Raw genomic sequence first — 24,660 nt, forward strand, 5'->3', positions numbered from 1 at the left:
TTCTCTTCCTCAGATGACGAGGGGATACGGATCCGGGGGCAGGGGGGCCCTGCTAAGACCCCAGTTCGTCAGCCGCTTGGACATGCTAACACGGCTGTGGTCAGGACACAACTCCTCTGGCTGGAACGTGGTGGCTGATGTCATGTAACTGCTCACTCAGCACCACTCCCCCCATTTATACGGGAAAGAAATGATGGCCCGGACGGTGAGGTCACGGTGAGGTCATGGCAAAGCTAGCAAGTTCAGCCTGGCCCTGTTTTAGGTCTTCCACACGACGTGGGAAAAACCGCGCAGCTGTGCTCTGCCTCAGTTTCCCCACCTGAGAAGCGAATTCCTTTCCTCTGCATTTACTTTTTTTTAAAGGCTTGCGATGCACAGCACACGTGACCCACGGAAAACACTACGTTTTCCAATCAGATTATGAGGTCCTTAGCACAACATGAATGTGGAGATATCTGGAGATATCGCGGTCTCCAGCTAAGAACACTTAATGGTAAATAACCTCCGCAATAAAAAGACGCAGACAACAAAGAGGAGGAAGAAGAAAAGTGGGATTTGTCTGAAGTAAGTAAAAACGTTAAAATAAAACCTCAACCTTGATACTCGAGTATAGGAGAGTGAGAGGTACCTCACAGGAATACTCGTCTCTGCTCTTAGAAACCAGTAGTAACTGGGGGTCCCCGGGGGGGATTAGTCGGTTGAGCGTCCAACTTCAGCTCAGGTCATGGGCTCCTGCTTCCTGGGTTTGAGGCCCGCATTCGGCTCTGTGCTGACCACTGAGAGCCTGCTTCGGATTCCGTGTCTCCCCCTCTCTCTGACCTTCCGCAACTAGTGCTCTCTCTCTGTCTTTCAAAAATAAATAAATAAATAAATAAATGTTAAAAAAATGTTAAAAAAAAAAAAAAAAGAAAGAAACCAGTAACCGGGAGTTAACTGGTAACGTGTAATAACAGCCCCTTCTGTAATCTGTTTGGTTATTTTGGTGTTTTGTTTTGTTTTGTTTTGTTTTGTTTTTTTTGAGAAGACTCCATGCCCAGCACGGGGCTCGAACTCACAACCCTGAAATCAAGCATCACGCGCTGCACAACTGAGCCGGCCAGGAGCCACCCCCCCCTCCCGCCCCTCCCCCCACCGCAGCCTGGAGGCCCAAACCCGGTCGGCACCCGTTGGGCTCCCGGGACGTCTGCCCGGCTGGGCGGGGATTACATACCGGGAGGCCCCCGGGGAGCCCGCCCTGCTTTACACCCCTCCTCTTCCTCTGAGCCCCGAAGTACAGACCCGTCTGTCCCCGGCTGGGCTGGTGTCCTCGCACCGCCGGCATGAACTCCGGCAGCGGGTCTGGGAAAACCCGAGAGCTGGGTGGGTTCGCCCTCAGCCCGGATTCCCCCAGATGACGCGACGGGCTTCTCGGACGGGCCCACTCGCTGACCTCTGAGGCCCCCGCCACCGATGCAACCTTTCCCTCGTGGGGTCGGACCGTCTGTCCGGAACAGCCGCAGCGCCCCCCGCGCGCCCACTTCCTGGCTCGGCCTACCCGACACGTGGGCCGGCTGCCCAGACTGCGAGCGCGGCGGCACCTTCGCTGGGAACGTGGGCAGGCCCGTGAGGCCCCGTGCCGGCCCCACCTCCCATCCCAGTGCCGCGGGGGCCTGGTGGGTCACCTCCCCCCGGACCGCGAGCAAACGAGGCCGGAGTCACGACACAGGTACAGGAGGGCCAAGTGGAACACCGGCCGAGTCTCCAGCTCCGGGACGGGCCAGGAAAACCCAGCCGCGCGGGGCTGTCCTGTTTATTAGCTTTACGGGAACAGCCAGAAACATATCAGCACAGTCGAGCGGCCTACAAAGCCCGCGACAGAAAGATGGTCTCTGGGATGCAAGTTTCCAATGGTCAACCAAATTTTTTTTTAATGAAAACTCATTTTCAAGGGCAAGATATCACAGCAGAAGAAACTCCCCTCCCAAGGAAAGCCTGAATTGCTTACAATGATCAGACCTACGAGCTATTTGCATGACCCGGGCCGGGCCCACGGCAGGTCCCCTGAGGCGGAGGGTGGCCACGCACGCGGAGGCCACAGGAGCCCTGCGAGGGGAGATGCCGAAGCGCGAAGGGCAGGCGAAAAGCAGAGTGCCCAAACGTGGCCCTCTCCACCGAGGAAGCGGCTTTGCGGCAACGTTCCTTCACCGGTTCCCTCACGACAGGCCGTGAGAGGGACAAGCCGGCCGGCCTGATGCGCGCGCAGCGGGCCGACGAGGCGGCGTGACCCTTCTCCTCGGTGCCGCCCTCTCTCTCTATCACGGCGGTGGGGGGTGGCGGAGGGGAGGACGCAGAACGAAAGACCCCTGTCGCCCCAGCGCCCCGACCCTACGCTTCTCTCAGGCCGACCTCGGGCCTACGCGCCAGCAGGGGTGCGTCACGGGTCGCGGTCAACCGTCGGGAGGCCGGGCGCGCGCCGGCCGCAGGAGCCGCGCCGCGGCGTCCCCGCGCGTCCCCGCCATGCACGCTTTCGTTCGGGCCCGGCGTCAGAGCCCCCCGGACGGTCCCAGGCCGAAGGCGGTCTCTGAGTCAAACGGGTGCGCGGCCAGGTAGTCCCGGTACTCGCCGTCCAGCAGCCCGGCCGCGTTGCTCCTGGCGAACCAGCAGTCCACCTGCTCCTCCCCATTGTAGATCCTCCTCTGCTTCCGGACCACCGGGACCTGGTGCCCTCTCACCTTCAGGACCGTCTCCGGCCCGTCGCCCGCCCTCGGGAGCGGAGGCCGGCCCGGGCCCTCGCTGAGCCCGGCGGGCTCCCGCGTGAGCGTGGCGTCCCGGCTCAGGAACTGACCTAGGAGGACACAAGAAAGCGCCGGGTGTGAGTCGAGTGCAGGCCGCCCTGGGCCGAGGAGCGTCAGTCCCGAGGAGCCCACCGGTGGTGGCCGGCCAGCGCTCGGGGGTTACCCGAGGTGGGGGGCGGGGGCGGAGGAGCTCGGAGGCGGGGGGTTTGGCTGACCGCGGTCCGAGGTCGGACCCTCCCGGAAGACTCGCACCTTCTGGTGTCAGCGACGGGGCGCGTGTTGGGAGGGTACGGACGGGGGAGGGGGGGCCCAGGTGGCATTCAGAGCGGTCCCCCCCCCGCCCCCCGTTAACACTGGGAGGCTGCCGGACCACTAGTACAGACGGGGAACCAGAGCTGGAAGGACAGGAGGGGGGGAAGGGCGGGGCGTGGCCTCTCCTCCGGCCACAGGCCCCTCCGGACCACGCGTTCGGTGGGCAGGGGCCGAGGGTGCCGACGGCAGTGTGGTCGGCCTCCTCCGGAAACACTCGGCAGAGTACCGCAGGTCACGTGAGGGCACGGCAGAGGCCAAAGGAATCCCGGCCTGCGCCCCTGGCCGTCAGGCCGCACCCCACCCGCCCAGCTCCAGTGCCAGGAAATCCTGCTTTCTAACCAGGCCCTGGCGGCCGCCGCCCTGCACTTGTGGGCAGAGGGCCCACGTGGGACCGCGCGCGGAAACCAGAGGACGCGGCCTGCCGCCCGGGGCGGGACGGGGGCCTCACGCCCGTGCTGGGCGCGGACTGCCCTCCGCTTGCAACTTCCCGAGTCAGGAGCCAGAACCCGGGAGGATTATCCCCCCAAGTCTCGGCCCGTCCTCCCAGGAGGCCAGTGACAATTAGTTTATGAACCCCTCCCCGTTCCGGAAAGTCGCCAGGAGGCAAGACGTGTGATTTCAGGACTGCGCTTCCAACTCGAGCTAAAGGCACGGGCAACAGGAGCCTCGCTCTGGGAACCTGACGTCTACGCTCGACCCGGCGTGAGGGCGGCCGCCCACCTAACAGTCCGTGGCAGCTGCTGGACAGGCCTCTGCTGCTGGAGATGTAGAAGCCCAGGTGGTCCCGCTGGTAGGGGGCCGGCTTTTTGTAGAGGTGAATGAGGACGACGAAGGCAATGGTGCCCTGGATGGTGACGGTGACGTTGGCGTTGGCGGACACCGACACCTCCAGCCCGCGGCGCCCCACCACCGCGCTCCGGTTGCACGGGAGGACCAGCCTGTCCCCACCGTCCAGGATGACTCTGCTCGGAGTGATCTCCAGATACGACCGCTCGGGCTTGTTGGCGAGGATGGTGATGGTGCGGAAGTAAGTGCGCTGCTTCTTGTGGCCGCCTGGGGGAGCCGGCGCCCCGATCAGCTCCCCGTTCACCGTCACGCCTCGGAGGCAGAGGGGAGAGGACAAGGGTCAGCGGACCAGCCCACCTTCCAGCCACCTGCACGCGAACATCTGATAGAATCTCCTCCCTCCTCTGGCCTTGACTCTGAATCTCCGGCCCCATGAAGTCTGACTCCCGGGTAGGTAGGGGCCGCTCAGTCCTACCGAGCGAATGAGCGAACGCGTGAATGCGTGAAGGCAGGAAGGTATGAACCTACCTCCCCCATCTTTCCCGTATCTTGGGGTGGGGGCAGCAAAGAGGGGGCGTGGGTCAAGATACCACAGAAGGAGGTGTGCATGTCTGTTTGCCTTTGTCACTGGGTCTGGTTGTAGTGACGAAAGTCCTGCATGGCCCTGACGCCCATTTCCTATCCGCTAGTTTCCGCCGATCCTGATGTGGCGATCCCGTGATGTCACGGGCAGTGTGGGAGAATGTGAAGATTAACCTCTTTTCTAGTCCAAAAACTCAGGTTCTGCACCTCCTAGGTGGGTATGCCTGGATAAGTCACTTTAAAAAACAGCCTCGATTATCACATCTATAAAATGGGCACGTAACACAGATCAGAACTGTGGTGAGGATCCCAGGAGGTCGCACACGCATAAGATGTCGACTGCCATCAAGCTGAACTCCATTCTTTTTTTCCTTCATCGTCACTAACACCACGGCGGCTTTCCTAGACTCATGTAGGCCCTAAGGTTCTGCGCTGTCCCAGTGGACAGCTGACAGGAGAAGATTCCACGTGGAGCAGCCAGGCCTGCATGAGATGCTGCCTGGTGAGGGTGTAATTGGCAAGACTCAAAGACTTCTATCTAATGAACTCTTGTCTTGCTCTGCTTTGGGGATAACCTTCCTCTAAATCTTGGCTAGCGGCTCCTTAGACATTCCAGGAGAAAAGTGCCTTCCCTGGGACAAGGGGGAAGGGGGACAGGAGAAATCCCAGCCAGGTACCTCAGCCTCAAGGCTCCAGGCATCACCTTCTGGCGGTTTCCCATCTCAGACACCACGCTGAACACAGGAACGCCAGGAAGGTGGGTGGGTACCTCCTAGGAAGGCGGGTACCTCCGGGGAGGACACAGGCAGGCCCCTATCTCACTGCTGAGCCCGAGTGAGGACAAGCTGACATTTAGCTCGAAGGCTAGGAAACCTCGTGAGAGTACAGGGCGGGGAAGGGGCCCCGGGACCGCACGTTATGTAATCACATCGCACGGTCACCCGGCCATGGGACGCTCTGTAACCTAGCCTTCCAGAAACGCATCCTCTCAGAACTGAGAAATGCCACGTAGCCAGCCCTCGGGCACTGTTACCTGCGTGTGACTCGAGAGCCTTTCACACACTGACCTCCTTCACCCAGCCGCTCTACAGACTGAAGGAGATCAGAGCCCTCGTTAGCTCGGTGTTCAGTGCTCACAGAGCTGTGGGCTTCGCATCCGCGTCGCCGAGGAACCGGGAGAGAGGACCGCGGGACTCCAGCCCTCCTGCCGTTCGAGTCCTCGACTGGAAAGTCACGAACTCCACAGGACCCGTTCATTTACAAAACGACTTCAGATCCATTACTGACGACAGCCTGGTGGGGCTGCCCGAGGAAGTACCACTGTCTCCGTGCTACGAGGAGGACGTGTGCCCAAGGCCACAAAAGGAGTCACGTGAGAGCAGCGCTTCCAACCCACGTCGTCGTGACACTGAGCCCCGCACCCAGCCCACTGCCATCAGCGTGTGGTATGTCCCCTTACACACACACACACACCCTTCGCAAGGACAGAGGGGGCTGTGATACCTACCTTAACCTTGCCCAGAGGTCACAAGGGAGGGAAGAACTTACCAGAATCCGCGTGATCAGAGACGAGCCTCAGGATGTCCCCCGGCTGCCCGTCGATGTTGAAGCAGACGGTGAGATTGCTCAGGGGGAAATCCACGACAAAATGGGGGTCTCCATCCACTGCCAGGCCGGCAAGAAACAGGACAGAGAAAGAAATTTACCGGGTGCTTTCCGCGTGCGAGCAGTCCCCTCTGTTTTCTCCGAAGTCAGTTAGTTAGCCTGTCCCTCATCCTCCGTGTCTGTGTGAGGAAGGGGCCAGGCGGCTGAGGCACCAGGGTTACCACACATGGAGTCTGTGAACCCAGGTCCCCGAAATCCAGACACGAGGCTTTCGCCACACCGCAAAGATCATTTCCTTTCTCTTTGACCGCCTGCCCCGGGAAGAGACGTGGTGACAGCCCTCCCACTCCTGTGACCACAACGCCACGGCACTGGAGACAGCGACGTACACGGTCCCCGAAGGACAGCGGCAACGGCCAAGCCCGGCGCACGGCGGTGACCAGGAAGGGTGCAGGGTCACTGGGGGTGACAGCGGAAACCCCCACTCTGGGGCACGCCGACTTAAACGCTCTCAAATTTTTGCCCACAGATGAGACCACAGAGCGTGGCCGGCCCCTGTTCCTTCCCACTGTCCTCACGGTCACCTCTGCTGAACACGAACAGCCTCGCCTCGTATTGTCCAGACGAAATAGTTCCCGACAGTCCACAGCAATTCTCCTCCCTCATGAGACGGGACAGTTAGTTTCCTTCTAACTTTCATGCCGACACAACGTGTCTGTGAACTCCTCTCCGTTTTACGTGCACGTACCCGCGTGAGCATATGGTCAGTCTTCTCAAGTCACAAGCAAATTCATGTCCTTGGTATAACTGCTGAAAACCCCTTTGTGTCCCCAGGATGACTCACAAAGGCCCATGGAAGAATCTGGCTGATCTCACCGTGCAGTGACCAAAGCATCCTATGACTATATAAACAGATACAAGGTACTGGTCTTTTACAGATGGGGGGACCCGGGACGCCCACAGCAGGTTAACAGTGCTGTGCATACTTGTGGCACTCCCTAGGTCTGAACACAACGATGTGACAGTTCTTAGAGGGTTTCTTGTGCTCAGGCCACATCACTTCTACTCAAATCATCCGGATCGTTCTACAGGGAAAGACGCTCCTTATTCCAAAAAGGAGAGGAGACGTCTGAACGTCATCACTCCACACGGCATCCAAGAGGGAAGTTCCCTCGCACTCCACAGAGCACATGTGTGTTTGGAAGCGTGCGCTCTTATCCGTCGGAGACGGCGCGCACCCCCTCCGCACGGCTAACCTCGGGGACGCTCTCAGCTTTGTGAACCTGCGCGTCCAGCACGATGGCAGCGAGGCGATGACAAAGACTCACCGAGGAAGACGTGTGCCCTTTAAGAATACAGCCCTGTCTTTGTGTTGTCATCCCGTCTGGATTTTTATTATAATCCCAGAGAGCCGGCCAAAGGGCATTTCATGGTATTTTTATTTGTCTTTCCCTTCTAAAGCCAAAGATTAAAATAATAATTAGTAGTAACAAACCCTGTTCGGAACACCAGGAGCTGGAGCCTGAAGACCTTGGAGGTCTGAAACGAGTACCTTTTAACTCAGTAATGACGAACACGCGCCCCACTGTCCGTCCCTCCTGCCCTCAGAGCCGCTGGGCTCCCGGGGCCGTGCTGGCCACGGTGTTCCCGCAATGGTTTAAGGACCACCCTGTTCCTGGAGCTGCCTCACGCTGCTGCCTTTTGCTAACCATCTGCGGGTTGAATAAAGGCCGTGTTCTAGGTGCCGGTACCGTAACTGGCTTTGGGGACGCCCGGTGCCCTGCATGGTACACCCCTCAGCCCCCCAGGGACACACGGCCACGTTCTGTTCTTTACCTGATGTTTTGGAGACTTTAATTCTTGGGTTGTATGGTTTCTTGAGAGCAGGTCCTAGAAATCAGAAGAAAGAGAACCACCTGTGTTATTAAGGAGGACACGGATGAGGGGAGAGAAAGACAAGAGGTTTGGGGTGAGTGAAATACAGCTTTCAAAGGTGTTCGTGGCGATTTAAAGACATCATCTTTTTTTAAAGAGGGAGCTTGGCCTCACAACACGAGTGAGGGCGTAACATGTGGAGGCTTATTTTAATTTTTTTTCACACTTACTTAGTTTTGAGAGACAAAGAGAGAACGTGAGCAGGGGAGCGGCAGAGAGAGAGGGAGACACAGAATCGGAAGCAGGCTCCAGACTCCGAGCTGTCAGCACAGAGCCCGACGCGGGGCTCGGACTCCTGAACCGTGAGATCATGACCTGAGCCGAAGTCGGACGCTTAAACCGACTGAGCCACCCAGATGCCCCTAGGCTTATTTTATTCTTTTGTAAATAGATAATGTTCTATTACGTTCTACCTAATTCTAATATTAGCTATTCTTCCTAAGACTTCTGCCCATGTAATAGGGGAAAACATTCTATTGTATGTGAGATGCATTTATGGGGTGGAGGGGAGCAGAGTTGTCTAAGGGTACAGAGTCTCAGATCTGCAAGATGAAAAAAAGTTTTGGGGCTACATGAATCTACTTAACATGACTGAACTGTACACTTAAAAATGGTTAAGAGGGTAAATTTCATGTTATTTTTTTGCCACAATTTTAAAAAGCATTTAAATACAAAAGTGTGAAAAAAAAAAAGACAGTTAAGATCCACATATAATTATAATCTGAACTTTTCCATAAATTTCCAGGTCTACAGACCTTACAGCAGAGGGTGTCTAACATTTGTAGAACGCTTACTATGGACGAAACACTTGTACGTCTTTCCTTGGGAGCCCTTCAGGGAAATCATTAGTATCTATGTTTTATAGGCCAGGGAACAGAAGCCCAGAGAGGGTCAGAAACCTGCCCGGAGCCACACAGCCAGGTAGGAAGGTCGCTGAGCCGAAACGGCGGTGTCTGGGTCCTGCCCTCACGCTCGCTCTCAACCAGGCCCGGGTGCTTCTCAGAGTTGAGCGCACGAGGGACAGGTGAGGCAGCACTTGTAGGCCCTGGGTTCCTGTCCCCTCCCTCTCTAGGAGATGTGAACTTGGCAGGAATGTAATAATCATGTCGCACATAAACACCATGCTGTTTGCCGCCGAGTGGGATCACTGAGGACGTTCGCGCTCTGTGTGGGCTGAACTACTTTTCCTTTCCTTTTCTTGTGCTTGTCGCTACGAATTTCCCCCAACAAAACGGCACGAGACTAAACTCTGCGCTTTCTGTTTGGGCTGTGAGAGACCAGTCGAGGATGAATTGTCTCGAGAACTGACAACACAGCTCCTCACGTATGCTCTCAGGACAGCAGAAATCACGCATCTGAGAGGAGAGCTCTCTCGCCTTCCACAAAGCCCAGTGCGTGTTCAAAGGAGTTACGTTCTTCCGCTCGGGGCCCGTGTGCTTCCCGTCCGCACGGCTAACCTCTGGGCGCCCACGGCTTGTGAACGTGCACGCCAACACGTAAAATGGCATGGTCCCGAAGTACCTAAAAATGTAGCAGGGCAGGGGCGCCGGGGTGGGTGGAGTGACCGAGCTGGGGTCACGATCCCAGGGTCGGGGCATCGAGTCCCGCGTCAGGCTCTGCGCTGTGCACGGAGTCTGCTTAAGATTTTTTCTCTCTCCCTCTCTCTGCAACACCTCCCCACTGGCTCTCTGAAAGTAAACTTTTAAAAAACGTAGAGGGGCACTCAAACCGAGTACCGTATCCGTTTATCTGTGTGTTCACCACGCTGCCCCGTGCTGCCTCATCCGTGGCGGGCCCCCGGTGCGCGAGTTACCAACAGACCGACTTCACCTGGCGGCATTTCTGGGACAAACGCCACCTCTGCTCTGCAGAGACGCACAGGGTGCATCGATACAAACACGAGGGTTTACCACGGCCTGTGCAGACTGGCGGGCAGGCGGGCGTCCGATTCATACAGACTGTGACACGGGAGGGCGAGGCGGACGGCCCAGGTGTGTACGGAGTGTGACACGGGAGGCCCGGGCGGCCGGCCCACGGAGGGCTGAGCGCGCACGTCGGCTCCCCACGGCCGCCCCCTCCAGGCGGGTTACCTGGCTGCGGGCTGGCGCCTCGCAGACTCTGCATCACGGGTTCGGGGCCTGTGGCCGCGGACACGCTCTGTGCGTCCTCCGGCTTGTCCGTCTGCAGCCCCGACCTCTTCAAGTGCATGGACGTGACCGGGGTGAGGAAGCGGGAGGCCACGGCCAGGGCCTGCGCCTTCTGCCTCAGCCGCTCCTTGTCCCGCTCGTCGCTGCTGTGCAGCCAGGCGCTCAGCAGCTCCTTCGTGCTCAGGTAGCTCCAGAGCCGCTGCACGTGGTTGGGGTCCCCGGCGCCACCGCCCTCGGGCCTGGCGCTTCCCGCCACGTCGTTCCCCGCCTCCGGGGGCTCCACGGGCACGTCCGCCTTCAGGACGACAAACTTCTTGCTGTTGCTGGCCGTGACTTCCACGTGCAACCGCTCCACCGTCCTGTGGGCCAGCTTCCGGCGATGACGATCTCCGAGCCGTTGAAGTAGTTGGGGAACAGGGTCCTGGTGACGCGCTCCACCGCGGCGGGGGGGTAATCGATGCGGATGTCGGACAGCAGAGGGGTCCGGATCTCGTCATAGAACCTGCAGCGGAAGGACAGAGAGAGTCAGGGCCGCCGTGGCAGCACAGGCCCTGCTTGCCAATGGCGGGGGGAGGGATCTGCTTCTCGGGGCCCTCAGTGCAGCCCTCCCCACAGAGCACTTCCGGCAGGAGGCCAGGCAGAAGCTGCTTGAACACCCCTGGTGATGGAGAACTCACTCTCGAACTGGCTTCCCACCCACTCTCAACTGCCGTGACGAGGCAGAGGAGACCTGGGAGTAGACTGCCGCCTTCCTTCCCGCAGCTTCCACCCACCGATGCCTGTCCCGCCTTCCTTCCCGCAGCTTCCACCCGCAATGCCCGTCCCGCCTTCCTTCCAGTAGCTTCCACCCGCCGATGCCCGTCCCGCCTTCCTTCCAGTAGCTTCCACCCGCGATGCCCATACCACTGCTACAGCAACACCGTGCGTACGATCTGATCTAACTCCCCTTCCGCACTCAGATGCTTGACAAACGGCCGTGAAGTGTGTGACTGCCGTGTGCTCCTGTTCCTGTGCACCTCACCCCTCCCCCGGTTTCAGGACTATCGTCAATGGGATAGGATTTCAAGAATCCCCAGCTGAGGGACCTTGGGGTAACTTCCCTCTGTACACACCCACGCTTCTCAAAGGGCCTCTTAAAACCCGGTTCCTTAGAACCCGGCACATTTTCCGGATGCACTCTAACCGGCCCGCTCTCCTGGAGAAATCACCTTGACGCTGACACGAGGCTGGCGTGTAACGGATGCCACATTCGCTTGCCTTAGCTTTTCTCCCGGTTGTTACGCGGCTGCTTTTTGCTGAGTAAAGGGACAGTCGAAAACCTCCTCCCAAAGATCTAGAGAGCAGAGGCGGTGGAGGCCATCTTAGCCACTTCCCGGCTGTGTGTCTTGGGACATGTGACTTACCCTCTCTGAACCGCAGTTTCTTCCTCTCCACGGTTGCAATGTTGAAGTAACTGCTTTGGTAGACTACTGCCCCCTCAAGCCCATTCTCCTTTTTTCATAACTGAGTTCTAACCATCCAGCTCTAAAGTACATCTCTCAGCCTCTGCTGTGGCCAAACACGGCCATGTTCTCACCAACGGAACAGGAGGAGGAGCGATCTATACAACTTTTGCAATGCTTGCTTAAAATACAATGGCTTTCTCTCGCTTTCTTTTCTCTCTCCCTCTTTGGGGCTGGAATACAGAAGTGACAGTGACCTCATCTCAGGGTTGCAGCTAAAGACGAACCGAAGGGAAGGACCTGGGGTCTCCGAATGACTTCAGGGAGCAGAGTCCAGTGTCCCAGATATCATAGGAGAGAGCCACCTGCGTGGCTGCTTAGCTTAGACCCTAATACACCTACTCCTTGGCTTTCTGGGAGGATCGCAGGACGTAACGGATGCAGGAAAGCCTGGCACACCGTAAGTCCTCGAGAAATGCTGGGCACTGATACTGTCTTGGTGACAGGGCAGTGCAGCTGATTTGTTGCCACGTGATTGCTTTTGCTTATGAACACGCTATTAAATCTTAGCCCTGGTATACAATGCCCTAGATTCCCCCTCTCTGAATGTAGTTGTGAATAATTTTGAAAATATGGGAAGCAAATCTGTGTTTGTATTTAAATCTTTTGATGGAAACGCCGGTGGGGGGGGGGGGGGAATGGTGACTAGCCCCTTACCAAGAACCCACCTTCACTGCCCACCTTACAGACCTCCAGTTAGACTGATCACTGGTGAACGTTCCTTGAATGTGGCTATCGAACAGCTGTAAATCTACCGAAACCTCACTTTCCTTTGAGCTCCCTGCTATACGTGAAGGCGATCCAAGGATACGATGTGGAACTGAGAGTCAGTACTCTCTCAAATCAACAGCAAAGTCGTACCCCGGGTGTGGCCATGTGGCATCTGAGGGAAGGCTCCGGGCGTAATTAGAAGACCTAAGATCTAGTTTTTCCTCCATCTCAAGAAAATAAGCGCATCAGTGGCCAGTCTTCACCAGCTCACAAAAAAGGAGACAGCAAGACCTCTCCTGCTTATGCCACCTGTGAACTCACAGCAAATATGCAAGCGTGCTGGTCCCCTGGCGAGGACCCGAGAAAAGGCAAGAACGGAGTCGCAACCACGAGAGCGGACTGAACACCTAACGTGCAACAGCCATCCGGCCAACAGTCCGCACGGTTTTCTCACTAAACTCTGTCAGCCGGCCGTACCCCTCATGTCACAGACGAGGCAACGGGGCGCAGACTGGCTCGAATCGTGCCTAGAGTCACAAAGCAGGGCCAGGACCCGAACCCGCATCGACCTGGTTTAAAAACCCCTTCCGACGTCACCCAGTGTGATGGGTTCTAGCCACACGGCCCCGCACCCCCTTCTGAGAGCCTGAGTCTCACTCTCCGGCGCGGACGGACCCGACGAGCTGTGAGCCCGCGTCGTCCTCCTCGAGAACGTGCCGGGTGAGGCCGCAGTTCTCCAGCGACAGTTTCTCCAGCAGCTTGAAGTCCACGTCGTTCCCGATGCCGATGGTAAAGATGCAGATCTGGCCCCGGGCAGCCTCCCTGGTGTTGTTGAGGATCCTGAGGGTGTGGGTCTCCCCGACGGTGGGTTTCCCGTCGGTCAGGAAGATGACGAGGGACACGCTGCGGTCTCCGACGTCGTCCTGAGCCACGTAGTCAGTGAGCAGCCTGATGGCCCTCTGCAGCGCCCCGTTGATGTCCGTGCCTGGGGAACAGCAAAACAGGCCGGCTCAAGCCCTCATGCTGCACACGTGCACGGTCAGGCACGGACACCCTGCCACGTTCAGGCGTTAGCAGGAGTACGTGCGTGGGAGGGGGTCACCCGCACAGGCGGGTGATGTCAGCTTACACAGCCTGTCTGGACACTCGCCAGCGTTTGCCGAATGGATGGAAGCGGCACGGGCCTATCCCCCCGTACAGAACTCCCGAACGGATGCTGGAGAAGGCGCCTTGGCTCGAGCCCCTCACTACCTTAGCATCAATGGCTCCCACTCCTTTCCTGGGAAGAGCTCTGTAAAGGGCAACCCCAAAGGGGTCGGGTACAGGAGTTTGGAGGGAGGGCGAGTCCCAGAGGGAAAGAAAGGGCAGCTGGGGAAGGCCTCTGCTGCCTCTCCTTTCTCTGCTTCCCGCCCCTTCGGGTTACCTCTGCCTATCAGAACCCCCACGAGGCAGAGGCTTTAAAGTTTATGCCTCCTGTCCCCACCTCTGCCCCTGCCATTTCCCCTTCACACAGCTTGTCGCCAGCAGCTCCGTCAAAAGCCAGGGACAGTGTCTGCGGCAGGTGCCGGAAAGGTATGTGCTTGGTGGATGGAGAGACGGGTGGTTGGTTGGTGGAGGTGGGCATGGCCCTGAGATGAGCTTTCTGGATTAGCTAAGAATTTCATTCGGTGGCTATTCTACAACCACCCAGGAAGACTGAGTGCGAACACGTATTTCTGCCCCTGACTCCAGTGGGGTTGTTTTTCTTTTTTCTTTTTTAAATGTTTATTTATTTTTGAGAGATGGAGACAGAACACAAGCAGGGGAGGGGCCGAGAGGCGGAGACGTAGAATCTAAAGCAGGCTCCAGGAGGGGACTCGACGGGGGGCTTGAACTCATGAACCATGAGATCACGACCTGAGCCAAAGTCAGATGCTTAACCAACTGAGCCACCGAGGTGCCCCTCAGTGGGTTTTTTTTTTCTTAATGACTTCGCTGAGATGAAATTTATGTACCAAAAACCTTACCCGCTTTCGGTACACCATGAATTACTTTCACTAAATGTACAAAGCGGTGTACCCATCATCACTGCAATCAATCACCCTCACTGGAGGGATTTTTAACTACCTGCAAAATGTACCATGTTTCAGTGAACCAGATAATTTCCCCCCATTGCTTCACATTCTCCAGAATTTCTGGCTAAAACAAAAACAAAAACAAAACAAGCAAACAAACAAAAACAATACCCGTCTATGTCCGTGCAAACACACTGATAATTCTAAGATGCACACAGAGTCTGGAGATAAGGGGAAGTTACAGCTGAAATAGTATTTAGCATTTCTTTGGGCTCATTAACATGCCTTTCTGGAAGCCCAGCCTACTTTCACCTGGCCTCTGGATATATGGCCCTGGAAGAAAAGGCAGGTGTTTATTTTCTCTTTAATCTAGAACCTGGCAATGGTGCCCAACCTTTTATTCCACCTTAAGGCCAAGGAGCCCAGGCAAAGGGATGCACTTAGCTTTTTTAATACCAGCACCAAGCACAGCAGGGCCTGAACCAAACCCATGCTAAGAATGGTGGGGCGGGGGGGGGGCATCTCCTGCACTCTTAAGAACAGGGAGGCTCCCTCCACTGGTAGGGGGGGCCCCACAGAGCTGCCCCAGACCTCCCCCCCGACAGCCCACCCAGGTCATCAGAGGACACACGTGCACCAGCAAGAGGGACTGACTACTTGGGTGAAATCGGCCACATCTGACACGAAAGAGACCCTCCCGTGTGCCAGCCACTGTTCTCAGCACTTCAAATATTTTAACTGATCTCATCCTGATCACAATCCCATTACTGTCCCCATTTTAGAGGAGGAAACTCAGGTACAGACACATTAAATGGCTCAGACACGGTGGGGCTGGCTTCAGAACCTATGTTCCTGATCCTGACGTCCCCACTTCTTTGAGAGGAACAGATAAATCTTCTGTTCACCTATAGAGGTTGGGGTGATGGCCACATGGAGAAAAAATACAGGAGACCAATAAAGTTTCTGAGGTGTGGACTCCAGAAGGACATAATACGCATCAGCTGTCTCCTAAAGTTTTATCCCCACACCCTCTGCCAACACACACATGCGCGCACACACACACACACACACACACACACATCCCATTCTGATAGTGAGTAGTGCCACTGAAATACATTCAATTGAGCAAATACTTGTTGAGCACGAGCTGTATGTCAGGAGCTACGCTGGGAACCAGGGGCCATGCAAAGATGAAGAGTTTCTTCCCTCTAGGACTTGACTTGAGTCTCGTCAACTTCCTGCCGTGTTATTAAATCCGATCTTTTCTCTCTCCCATCAACCCGTCAAGCAGTCCCCATATCACACGGCTGTGGAGGCAGTAGGAAGTCCCACTGCAAAGTCAAAGTCCCATCCAAGCAAGATCAAGTTCCAAACAAAGTTTGTTTGGGGAATCAGAGCTCTGCCTTGGATAGAAAATATCCAAAAGATGAAGATAGAAGATCCGAAAGATGAAGCTAGAAAATAATATACATACGAAAGATGAAAAACGTCAGGAGAAAACGGAACTAAGTAGGTTCCCCAATAACCAAAACAGAATTAACCAGGACAATCACCCCAGAAGAAGGTGTCTCTGCAAAGGCCCTTTTCAGAAAGCAGGGGAGGGAGTCGGGATGAGTTTTCATAAACACCCCAACACTGCGCGCCGGTCATGTGCCCCCTGTGCTAGGGACAGACACGCCAGCGAGAGTGAGCCCCAGTCCTGAGCCGAAGGAACGGGCATCGAGCACAGCTGGGTAACATACTGTCCCGATCCTCCTATCTCCTTAAATCCTGTATGACCGTCTCCGTCCTCTGCACTCTTGCCTGCGCGCCGTGCCCGAGCCCAGTGTGCAAGACTCAGAGCTCGTCACGCTCCGCGTGCACAGCATCTCCCAGGCCGCCTGGGCCCTGTGCTCTTCTCGCTGGCACAGACTGGCCAACGGGGCTGTCCCACTGATGCTGCTAACGTTCAGGCACACAAAACACGGAACCATTTCTTTGACTCGGATTCCCCACCCGAGAGCAATGCACAAAAACGGCTTCGTTGTTCGGCTCCATGAGATAAACCAGGAAAGGCTCCAAAACCTATCGAGTATTTCCCCCCTAACCTACTTGACCATCTTACTCCGGGCCTGGAAGATGAGAACTTACAGACTTGGTGTTCAGAGAAACGTAAGCTTCTGGGAAAGCGCTCACCTTTATCTCCTTTCCTGTGATCGGCTTTGGCTTTCAAATCCTTGTCTCTTGGCAGAAAATTAGCTACTCACTTATTATCACGTCGAAGCCAGCGTGGAAACAAGGACTCGCATTTACCTCCGCTGGGCGACATGTGGTGGATATACACTTTGCCGTCGCGGACGTTGTCAGGGGTAACTGACACCAGATGGTCTTTCCACACTTTGATGCGGTTGGAAAAGCCGATGATATTGAAATGATCCTGGGGTCGGAGGTCGTGGAGAATCGTGAACAGGGCATCCTTGGTCTGAACAAACACAGAAGCAAAACCAGTCACATCTGATCGCCCGGGTCCTCGCGTCTCCTGGCTCGGAAACCGCACGCCAGGAACAATCCCGGGGTTAAAATTAGGTGCCTAAGATGTGGAGGGACTTGGATAAATGTCAAGCAGCTTGGTCACCTAACTGGGAAAAACTGGCATCAACGTGTCACAATGTTCTACGAGACACAGATGTGTGTTTAACATGTGAAATGTCACACACTGCTGCGAGTCATGGTATGTCAGGCCTCCATATTTTCACCGCGGCCGTTCTCTTGACCCGGAAGGTTCTTTTCCTCTGTCTTACGCCCATTTGTTACCTGACAGGCTCCTAGTCATTCTTCAAAGCCCAGCTAATGTGCTCTATCCTCCATCTGAAACATTTCCTCCTTCTTCCAAAGAGAACCGATCCTCTCTCTTCTAGGCTAGCGCTGCACTCAAAATACTCGTGGGGTGCGTAATTACCCAGTCGTGATTGTTTGCTTCGTATCTGTGTCCCTTACTGTCTTGTAAGCTCTTGGTAGGGAGGTCCCATTCATCTCCATATCACCCCGTGGGTGGGAGAGTTCCCAACACATGGGGGGGGGGGCATAGGTGGAAGTTCAGCAGAGACATGCATGCAGAAACATTTTATGAACCGTAAGACTAAAGGTATATATAGTTAATACCCTAAGAACTTAAAAGAGAATGCAAACATAGGGCCGCAGCGAGGTGAGAGGGCTTCATGGAGGAGGGGCAAGATGAGGGCAAAGGAAGTGGGTGGGCTGGAAGACTAGGAAGGGCATTCTGGAAAGCAGCGAGGACAAGTGAGCTGAATGAGTAAGTGGCAGAGAGAGGGAGAGGTGTGGAATACAAAATACTGTTGCCGATACAAACGAAGTCGGACAGACACCCCCCTTCATCTCTGGGACCCACAGAAAGAGAACACCGAGAAGGATGGGGTGTAGGACACACAGAGCTGACAGTGTTCGAGTAAAAATAAATCAGATAGTTACAATAACCAGATGTGGGTGGAGGGCCCTAAGTGTTGACACGGACGGTGTGAGGCAGGAAGCTGGCAGAGCTCAGACTCCTCACCCTTCCTTCCACGTAGAGCCAACGCCACCCCCAGCGTGCGCATCGGATGGCCCGGCAGTCTAGACCTCCGGGACGTCTGGAGGCCCACAGCTGCGCTGTGACGGGACAGCGGGCACTGTTGTCCCTGAGACAGCCCCGCCGGCCACCCGGCTGGAAGGCAGGCACCTGGACAAACTCGCACGCTCCCCAGAGCACAGAGCCAGCCGGGCGCCACAGGGCGCGGGTGTGGACAAGGGGCAGCTCCTGGGAACACCACGGCTTGTTCAGCAGCCAGCATCCTTAGGGATCCTTAAATAGTGCGCTGGAGACCTTGGCAGGGGCCCGCCCGGCTCCTCTGTGCCAATTCCCCTCCCCCGGCCCCTGATGGATACTCTGCTTTAGGAATAGTCGCTCCAGCCTCTTCCCCCTCCTCCGCTTGACTCGGCAGCTACAGGTTTCTTGTGACCTTGTAAGGCCACAGCTGCAGCTCGCTTATCCTCACATGCACCCAGGGGAGGCGGGCCGGCGGGCTCGCAAGGCCGGACGCCTTTCCAGTTGCCCGGGGACCGGCCGGACGGCCTCCCGCCCCTCGTCCCGGGAGGCCCGGATGGAAGCCGCCACCGTCCTCTGCAGCCAGCTCCTTCCGTTAACTCTTTGCGGCCGCGGCCCCCCTCCCCGTGTGGCCGATGACCCCGGGAGCTCTGCATTCTTGGAGGGCTTGAAAGGCAGGAGGAAGGGGAGCGTCCAGAAAGAAGAGTGAGCGAGAGTGGACTTCAGCTGACATTTCTGCACGCTCTGTTTACGAGCCGAACGTGAACACAAACCTTGTCAGACCTTCCAAGAGTACAGTCCAGAGAACTAAGCACATTCCAGGAAGATCAGAGGAGGCCCAGAACGGCACAGAATGCGCAGTCCAAGCTTGCTTGAAGGCCTGAACTTCCCCGAAGGCAAAGCTGTGTCACGTGAGGGGCTGGCCTAAAACCCTTAAGAGACTGGAAGGTGACAAGGAAGACGACCTGTAGACGCTTCCAGTGCAGGTGGGCAGATGACGACGGTTCCCACCGGCGCCCCGGCACCCTTGCCAACTAGTGTGACCGACGGGAGAAGACACTGATATCCCAGCCTGCCGTGTTCCTTGGCCTTCTTCCCTGTCCCCAAAGCTCCACTCAGTGCCCTTGTGCCCTAGAGAGAAGCCTGTCTGCTCGAGACCAGTCACTCCAAACACAGCGCTGGGAGTGACGATGCCCTCACTGAACAGGTGACCACGGGACACCATGCAAATGTCTTCCCCGGAGACGTTTAAAATAAGCACATACGACGTGTGCACAGAGTTTCTGTGGAGGTTAACACAATCGGTGGCTGGGTCTGGTTAGCGAGGGAGGCTAACTGTCCGACACTGGACAGTTACACTGAGCCTTTGGGGTCCCGAGAACACTTCCGGGAAGCCACGATCGTCCACGTTTACTTTCTGGGACAAGGACAGGGCTTCTCTGCGAAGACGGGTTCAGGTCACTGTATCCAGCCACCAGGTGGTGAGCCTGCTGGGGAGGAATCAGGAAGTCTTGGGGGGAGGGGGCGGTTGGGAAGAGGCAGGAAAACCATACCCCTTGCGGAGGGAAAGAAACATAAGGAACAGCGGGGGATCTGGCTGCGGAAGAAAGCAGAGTTCTTAAAGAGGCCAGCCGGCAGCAGAGACAGCGGGCCAGCTCTGGGGCCGCGAATCAGTTCCTAGAGGCCCCAGCCCACAGACGACAGGCACCCGCACAGTCCCTGCAGACGCCGCTCTGCAAACGTCACCAGAACATTCCAGAGGGCTTTCGGACTGAAGAGAGATGAAAGGTGCACAGATACAACTAATAAAATAAAAGGATGTCTCTCTTACTGTCCAGGCAGTGAAGAAGTACCTTGGCCGGCAAGGTCATTAACGATGGCTTTGTATAATCCTAGCTATCTGGAACCACGATGGATGGGGACTGCTCTCCGCTTGAGCCTGTTTTATGGGGATGAATTCCTCTTCTTACACACTCTCCTTGGGTTAAAAGAAGGAAGACATATTTCCCTTGGAAACAATGCCTTAGAAGTTAATTCCAGCTCTGCCGTAGGGTTACCATTAAGTCTTTTAGTCCCTGTCCTTAAAGTTAAGTACCTTCGGGAACAAGGTGGATATAAATAACTACAAATAAAACTCTCTGCTTCAGATTCTCCATTCATTCAGTGTGGTTGGCTACGGTCCCCCTGTTCTAGTGGATCTTCAGGAAGGAAGCGATTACGGTACCCTCTGATGGCGTCTGTCGAACGGGCAGGACTGGGTCCCTGGAGTTCGAGCACGCCGCCCCTCGGGAGGGGAGTGTCCAGGAGGCAGCTCTGCCCTGTGCACGTCAGGCCCTGTATTAAGCCAGGGCCAGCGATGGGAACGTCCTCTCCCCCTTCCCTACGAAACGGAACCCTAGCAGCTGCAGGTGCTCGGCAGAACCCTCGAGGGGGTGAGCGTCCGCCGGGCTAACTACCGCGGCAAGAATGACCGTTCAGCATTTCACAAGCAGGGAAGCATTGTATGGTGAGACCCTCAGAGTGAAATGTCAGTGAGGCCGTGACAAACACAGCTGCCTGCCCCCTCCCAGCTACCACTGCCATCAGGGTTCCCGACGATGCCGCTTCTCTCAAATATTTCTGGGTCTGTGCCAGACCACACTCGACAGGAACTAGCGGACACAAACGGCTTTTGTACCACAAAGTCTGGGTTGTTGGGCGTAATACGAGGGGAGCCATGACATCATGGGCGAAATCCAAGTTCAAGGGTGTTAGATATTAGCCCTTGTATGTTTCCAGCAGAATGGTCACACTGTTCTCCTCAGCAGTGCCCTCACTTCCTCATACTGAGAAGTTTACCAAGACGTCAGCGTTCTTTCATTTTTCCACGTGGTCCTTTTCAATGAACCCAAGAGAAAAATCGCCTCCAATGAACAGCTTAAAATAATCCCGCAAAGAAGCATAAGCCCGCCTCACGTCTGAGTTGGGCCCCGAACAAAAATCAAGAACAGACACGCACCAGGGAAACAGCCCTGTTTCTGAAAGAGAGTCCCCGGAAGTGGACGACGTCCACTATAAACTGAGGCCGTGTGTCCGTCCGCCTTCTCCCTTCCCCAGGGGGGTCCATACAGGTAACGGGGGAGAAAGAGCAAAGCCAATTTATACTGTGCTCCTGTTAGCCTGCAGTCCTTCTTGACGCCAGCAGGGGGACGGCCTCATTGCCCACGGCGTCCCCTGGCAGTCCGTCCCCACAGTCATTCTACCATTCTACGCAAAAAAGTCTGTGACTCCAGCAACGTCTGCAACACCAGATCCCCACCGCAGCATTAAAGCGCGTGTCCGGGCCCGAAACGGGGGGAATGGATACGTCCGCCCTCCCAGAATCTCTGTGCTCACACCACAGGCTTCCACGCAGGACGCTGTCCCAAGTCTCCCTGGAGTCACGGTCACAGTTCAAGACCGCAGCAGCCCCAACGTGCCAACAGATGCTGCAGTCCATGGGGATCAGCTATGCTTCAGCGGGACTATTTCAAGACCGTGGTATTTCAAGATGACGAGAACTTAATCCACAAGAGGCAACAGAACCTTATATTTTTACACACTGCAAGTCTTCCAATAATTTAAAGGAAAGTTTTGAAATCTTATTGTGACTGACCCACCAAATTATCAGATTTTTTTAAAATCCCAACTTCAGGAGCAAGGCAATAAATGAGGTGAGAGAGACTGTTTCTTCATAACATAATTCATGCTTATATCACTGTTACATTTAAAACCAAAAATCTAGCCACAGACTGGTTTCAGAGAAGAAACCAAAACATTAAAAAACAACATTACCCCACTGACTATGGTTAAGGCGCCTCAAGAGGTTCTGTAAGCTCATAAAGGAAATCCGTGATAACACGATGCCTCTTGCCGCCTCTCTGCCACAGGATTTCCTAAAACGAACCTCATTAGATAATTTACATTTTAAAGTTATAAACTGTAATACAAGAACCAGAGGGTCGAAAAAAAGTGTCTCTCAGATTTGAGGAATCTTGTTGAAAGAAACTAAAACTATTTTTCTATTGGCTGAAATGTTCTTTATGGAAAGAGCAGAAACTAAGAGGTCTGCTTTATATAAATGGAAAACTTGGAATAGAAGTCATCACGCCTTCTAGTGCTTGAAACAACAGATGTTGGTGAGGATGCAGAGAAAGGGGAACCCTTTGGTGCTGTTGGTGGGAACGCAAACTGGCGCAGCGGCCCTGGAGAAGAGTATGGAAGTTCCGCAAAAAATTAAAAATAGAGCTACTCTAGGATCCAGCAATTGTACTAGTAGGTATTTACCCAAAGGACACAAAAATGCTGATTCGAAGGGGCACAGGCACCCCCGTGTTTACAGCAGTGCCATCAACAATAGCCAAATTATGGAAAGAGCCCAAATGTCCATCATCTAATGAATGGATAAAGAAGATGGGGTTTATACACAATGGAATTTTACTCGGCAACCAAAAAGAATGAATACCTGCCATTTGCCACAACGTGGACGGAACTAGAGGTATTATGCTAAGCGAAATTAGTTAGTCAGAGAAAGATAAGTATCATATGATTTCACTCATCTGTGGAATTTAAGAAACGACACAGATGAACATAGGGGAAGGGAAGGAAAAATAAGATAAAAACAGAGAGGGAGACAAACCATAAGAGACTCTTAAATACAGAGAACAAATGAAGGGTTGCTGGAGGGGGCGCTGGGTTGGGGGATGGCTAAACGGGTGATGGGCATTAAGGAGGGCACTTGTTGGCATGAACACTGGATGTTATATGTAAGTGATGAATCATTAAATTCTACTCCTGAAACCATTACTATACTATATGTTAACTAGCTTGGATTAAAAAAAAATTTTTTTTAATGTTTTATTTATTTTTGAAAGAGAGAGAGAGACAGAGTGCAAGCGGGGGAAGGGCAGAGAGAGAGGGAGACCCAGAATCGGAAGCAGGCTCCAGGCTCCGAGCTGACAGCACAGAGCCCGAGGCGGGGCTCGAACTCACGAACCGTGAGATCATGACCTGAGCTGAAGTCGACGCTTAACCGACTGAGCCACCCAGGCGCCCCTAACTAGCTTGGATTTAAATAAAAAAAAAATTTTTAAAGTTCAGTAAATGCTAAATATAAACTTGAAATTTCACCTAGAAGCAAATGTGGAAAACATTATTTCTTTGGTCTCTACGATGTAATGCTCATGCTAGAACGAAGAGAATATTTGAATTAAGCAAAAGCATAAGGTTCCTATATTTAAAAATGTATTGTGTTATGCTATATAATCTCCTTTACTGCTTGACTTCTCACTTCAAATGCTCTTTCAATGCAGTATTGCACTAGACTCCGTTAGATTACCTAATTACTTCTGTGTTTACCCAAGCTGTATAAAACTATAAGATTGTGGTTATTTCATAGGTAGAGAAAGGCCCCTTTTTGGCCTAAATATCATTATTACTTCAGGCCTGGATCTAAGAGAAAATGATTGCTAAACACCAAATTCTGTCTAAATTCAGCCTTAACCAAAAAAAAAAAAAAAAAAAAAAAATCTGAATAGGTTTAGATATTAGAACATCTTTGTGATGTAAACATAACTACACTTCCCAAGTCTTTCGTGTTTGAATAACATTAATCTAACTTGAGAAGCAAATGGTCTCTCATGTTAATGCTCTGGCTAATGTTAAGATTCATCACCTAATGTTTTGACTCTTTTTGACAAATCTAGGAAACATTTGCCTAATAATGTCATTGTACATTCTTCTAAAAAGGCTCCCTGCCAACAGCATTAACATCTTTGATTCTGTAGACATTAATCACATCCATTTTTCACGCTCGATGTGTAAACAACTAACTCAAGACTCAAAACAGATTATGTGTTCGCTCCTCTTTGCGTGGTGGATACTCGTCGGGATTTGTTCTCGTTGTCGATCCCTCACTCTGGCCAAGGATGGAGCTGAACCACTTCTATCTGTAGGCTCCTGCTCTAACAGGAAGTAAGAGCTACTGACCATGAGATGTCCACCTCCATTTACACATCTCCTTTGTAACTGGTGTCCTTCCATCCATGTTCTGACACACCTACCGACTGCCCTGAGTGAGTTCTTCGTCCCCAGGGCCTGGTCTAACTTCTTAAGTTTGCACTGCCCAACTGCGTATCTGGATTCTGGAGCCCTGTTTCGTTCTACAGAATCTCGTGGTGTCTGACTCACTGAGTGCCCTTTGACCCAGTCAGCTCTCTCCTGACGTGTCGGTTCTCATGCCCGTCGCCGGGGCATAGGTCCACCCTGTGCCACCTGCTATAAACCTCCAGGGATGTGCCTTGACGAGCATTTAAGAACCGAAAGGTTGGAGAGGCTGCGAAAAAGCCATGCTAAATATGGAATAGTGGAACGGCTAGCAAGTAACCACAACACAGCAGCACGTGTAGACGGTACGTACAAGAAGATATTCGGAGGAAGTGGAGTCACCCCCCCGCAGGCAGGGGCAGTGATGACGTCCCTGTGTCTCTTTCATCTTCCCACACCCTTGAAGACAGCGTGAGACTGCAAAGCGAGATTCTGGTCGCAGGAAGGAATAGGTGAACTTCGCTGTCGGGGGTTGGGGAGGATCTTCGCTTTTCTTCTGAGTTTTGGTAACACTTATTCTTATTTGCAGAAGGAGACTGATTCTGGAGA

The 24,660-nt window shown here is 54.3% G+C and overlaps 1 protein-coding gene across 1 annotated transcript in view; it reads right to left on the minus strand.

The window, feature by feature from the left end:
• Positions 1–1,880: 1,880 nt before the first annotated feature.
• Positions 1,881–24,660, minus strand: part of ITIH5 (inter-alpha-trypsin inhibitor heavy chain 5) — a 79,539-nt gene continuing 56,759 nt past the window's right edge. Inside the window, 8 exon segments of the mRNA XM_042944819.1 lie at positions 1,881–2,824; positions 3,807–4,184; positions 6,003–6,119; positions 7,896–7,949; positions 10,085–10,513; positions 10,516–10,643; positions 13,030–13,339; positions 16,701–16,869. Coding sequence (XP_042800753.1) covers positions 2,523–2,824; positions 3,807–4,184; positions 6,003–6,119; positions 7,896–7,949; positions 10,085–10,513; positions 10,516–10,643; positions 13,030–13,339; positions 16,701–16,869 — 1,887 coding nt within the window. The 3' untranslated portion in view covers positions 1,881–2,522.

This window comes from Panthera leo, chromosome B4 (assembly GCF_018350215.1).
Source record: "Panthera leo isolate Ple1 chromosome B4, P.leo_Ple1_pat1.1, whole genome shotgun sequence".
Taxonomy (NCBI): Eukaryota; Metazoa; Chordata; class Mammalia; order Carnivora; family Felidae; genus Panthera; species Panthera leo.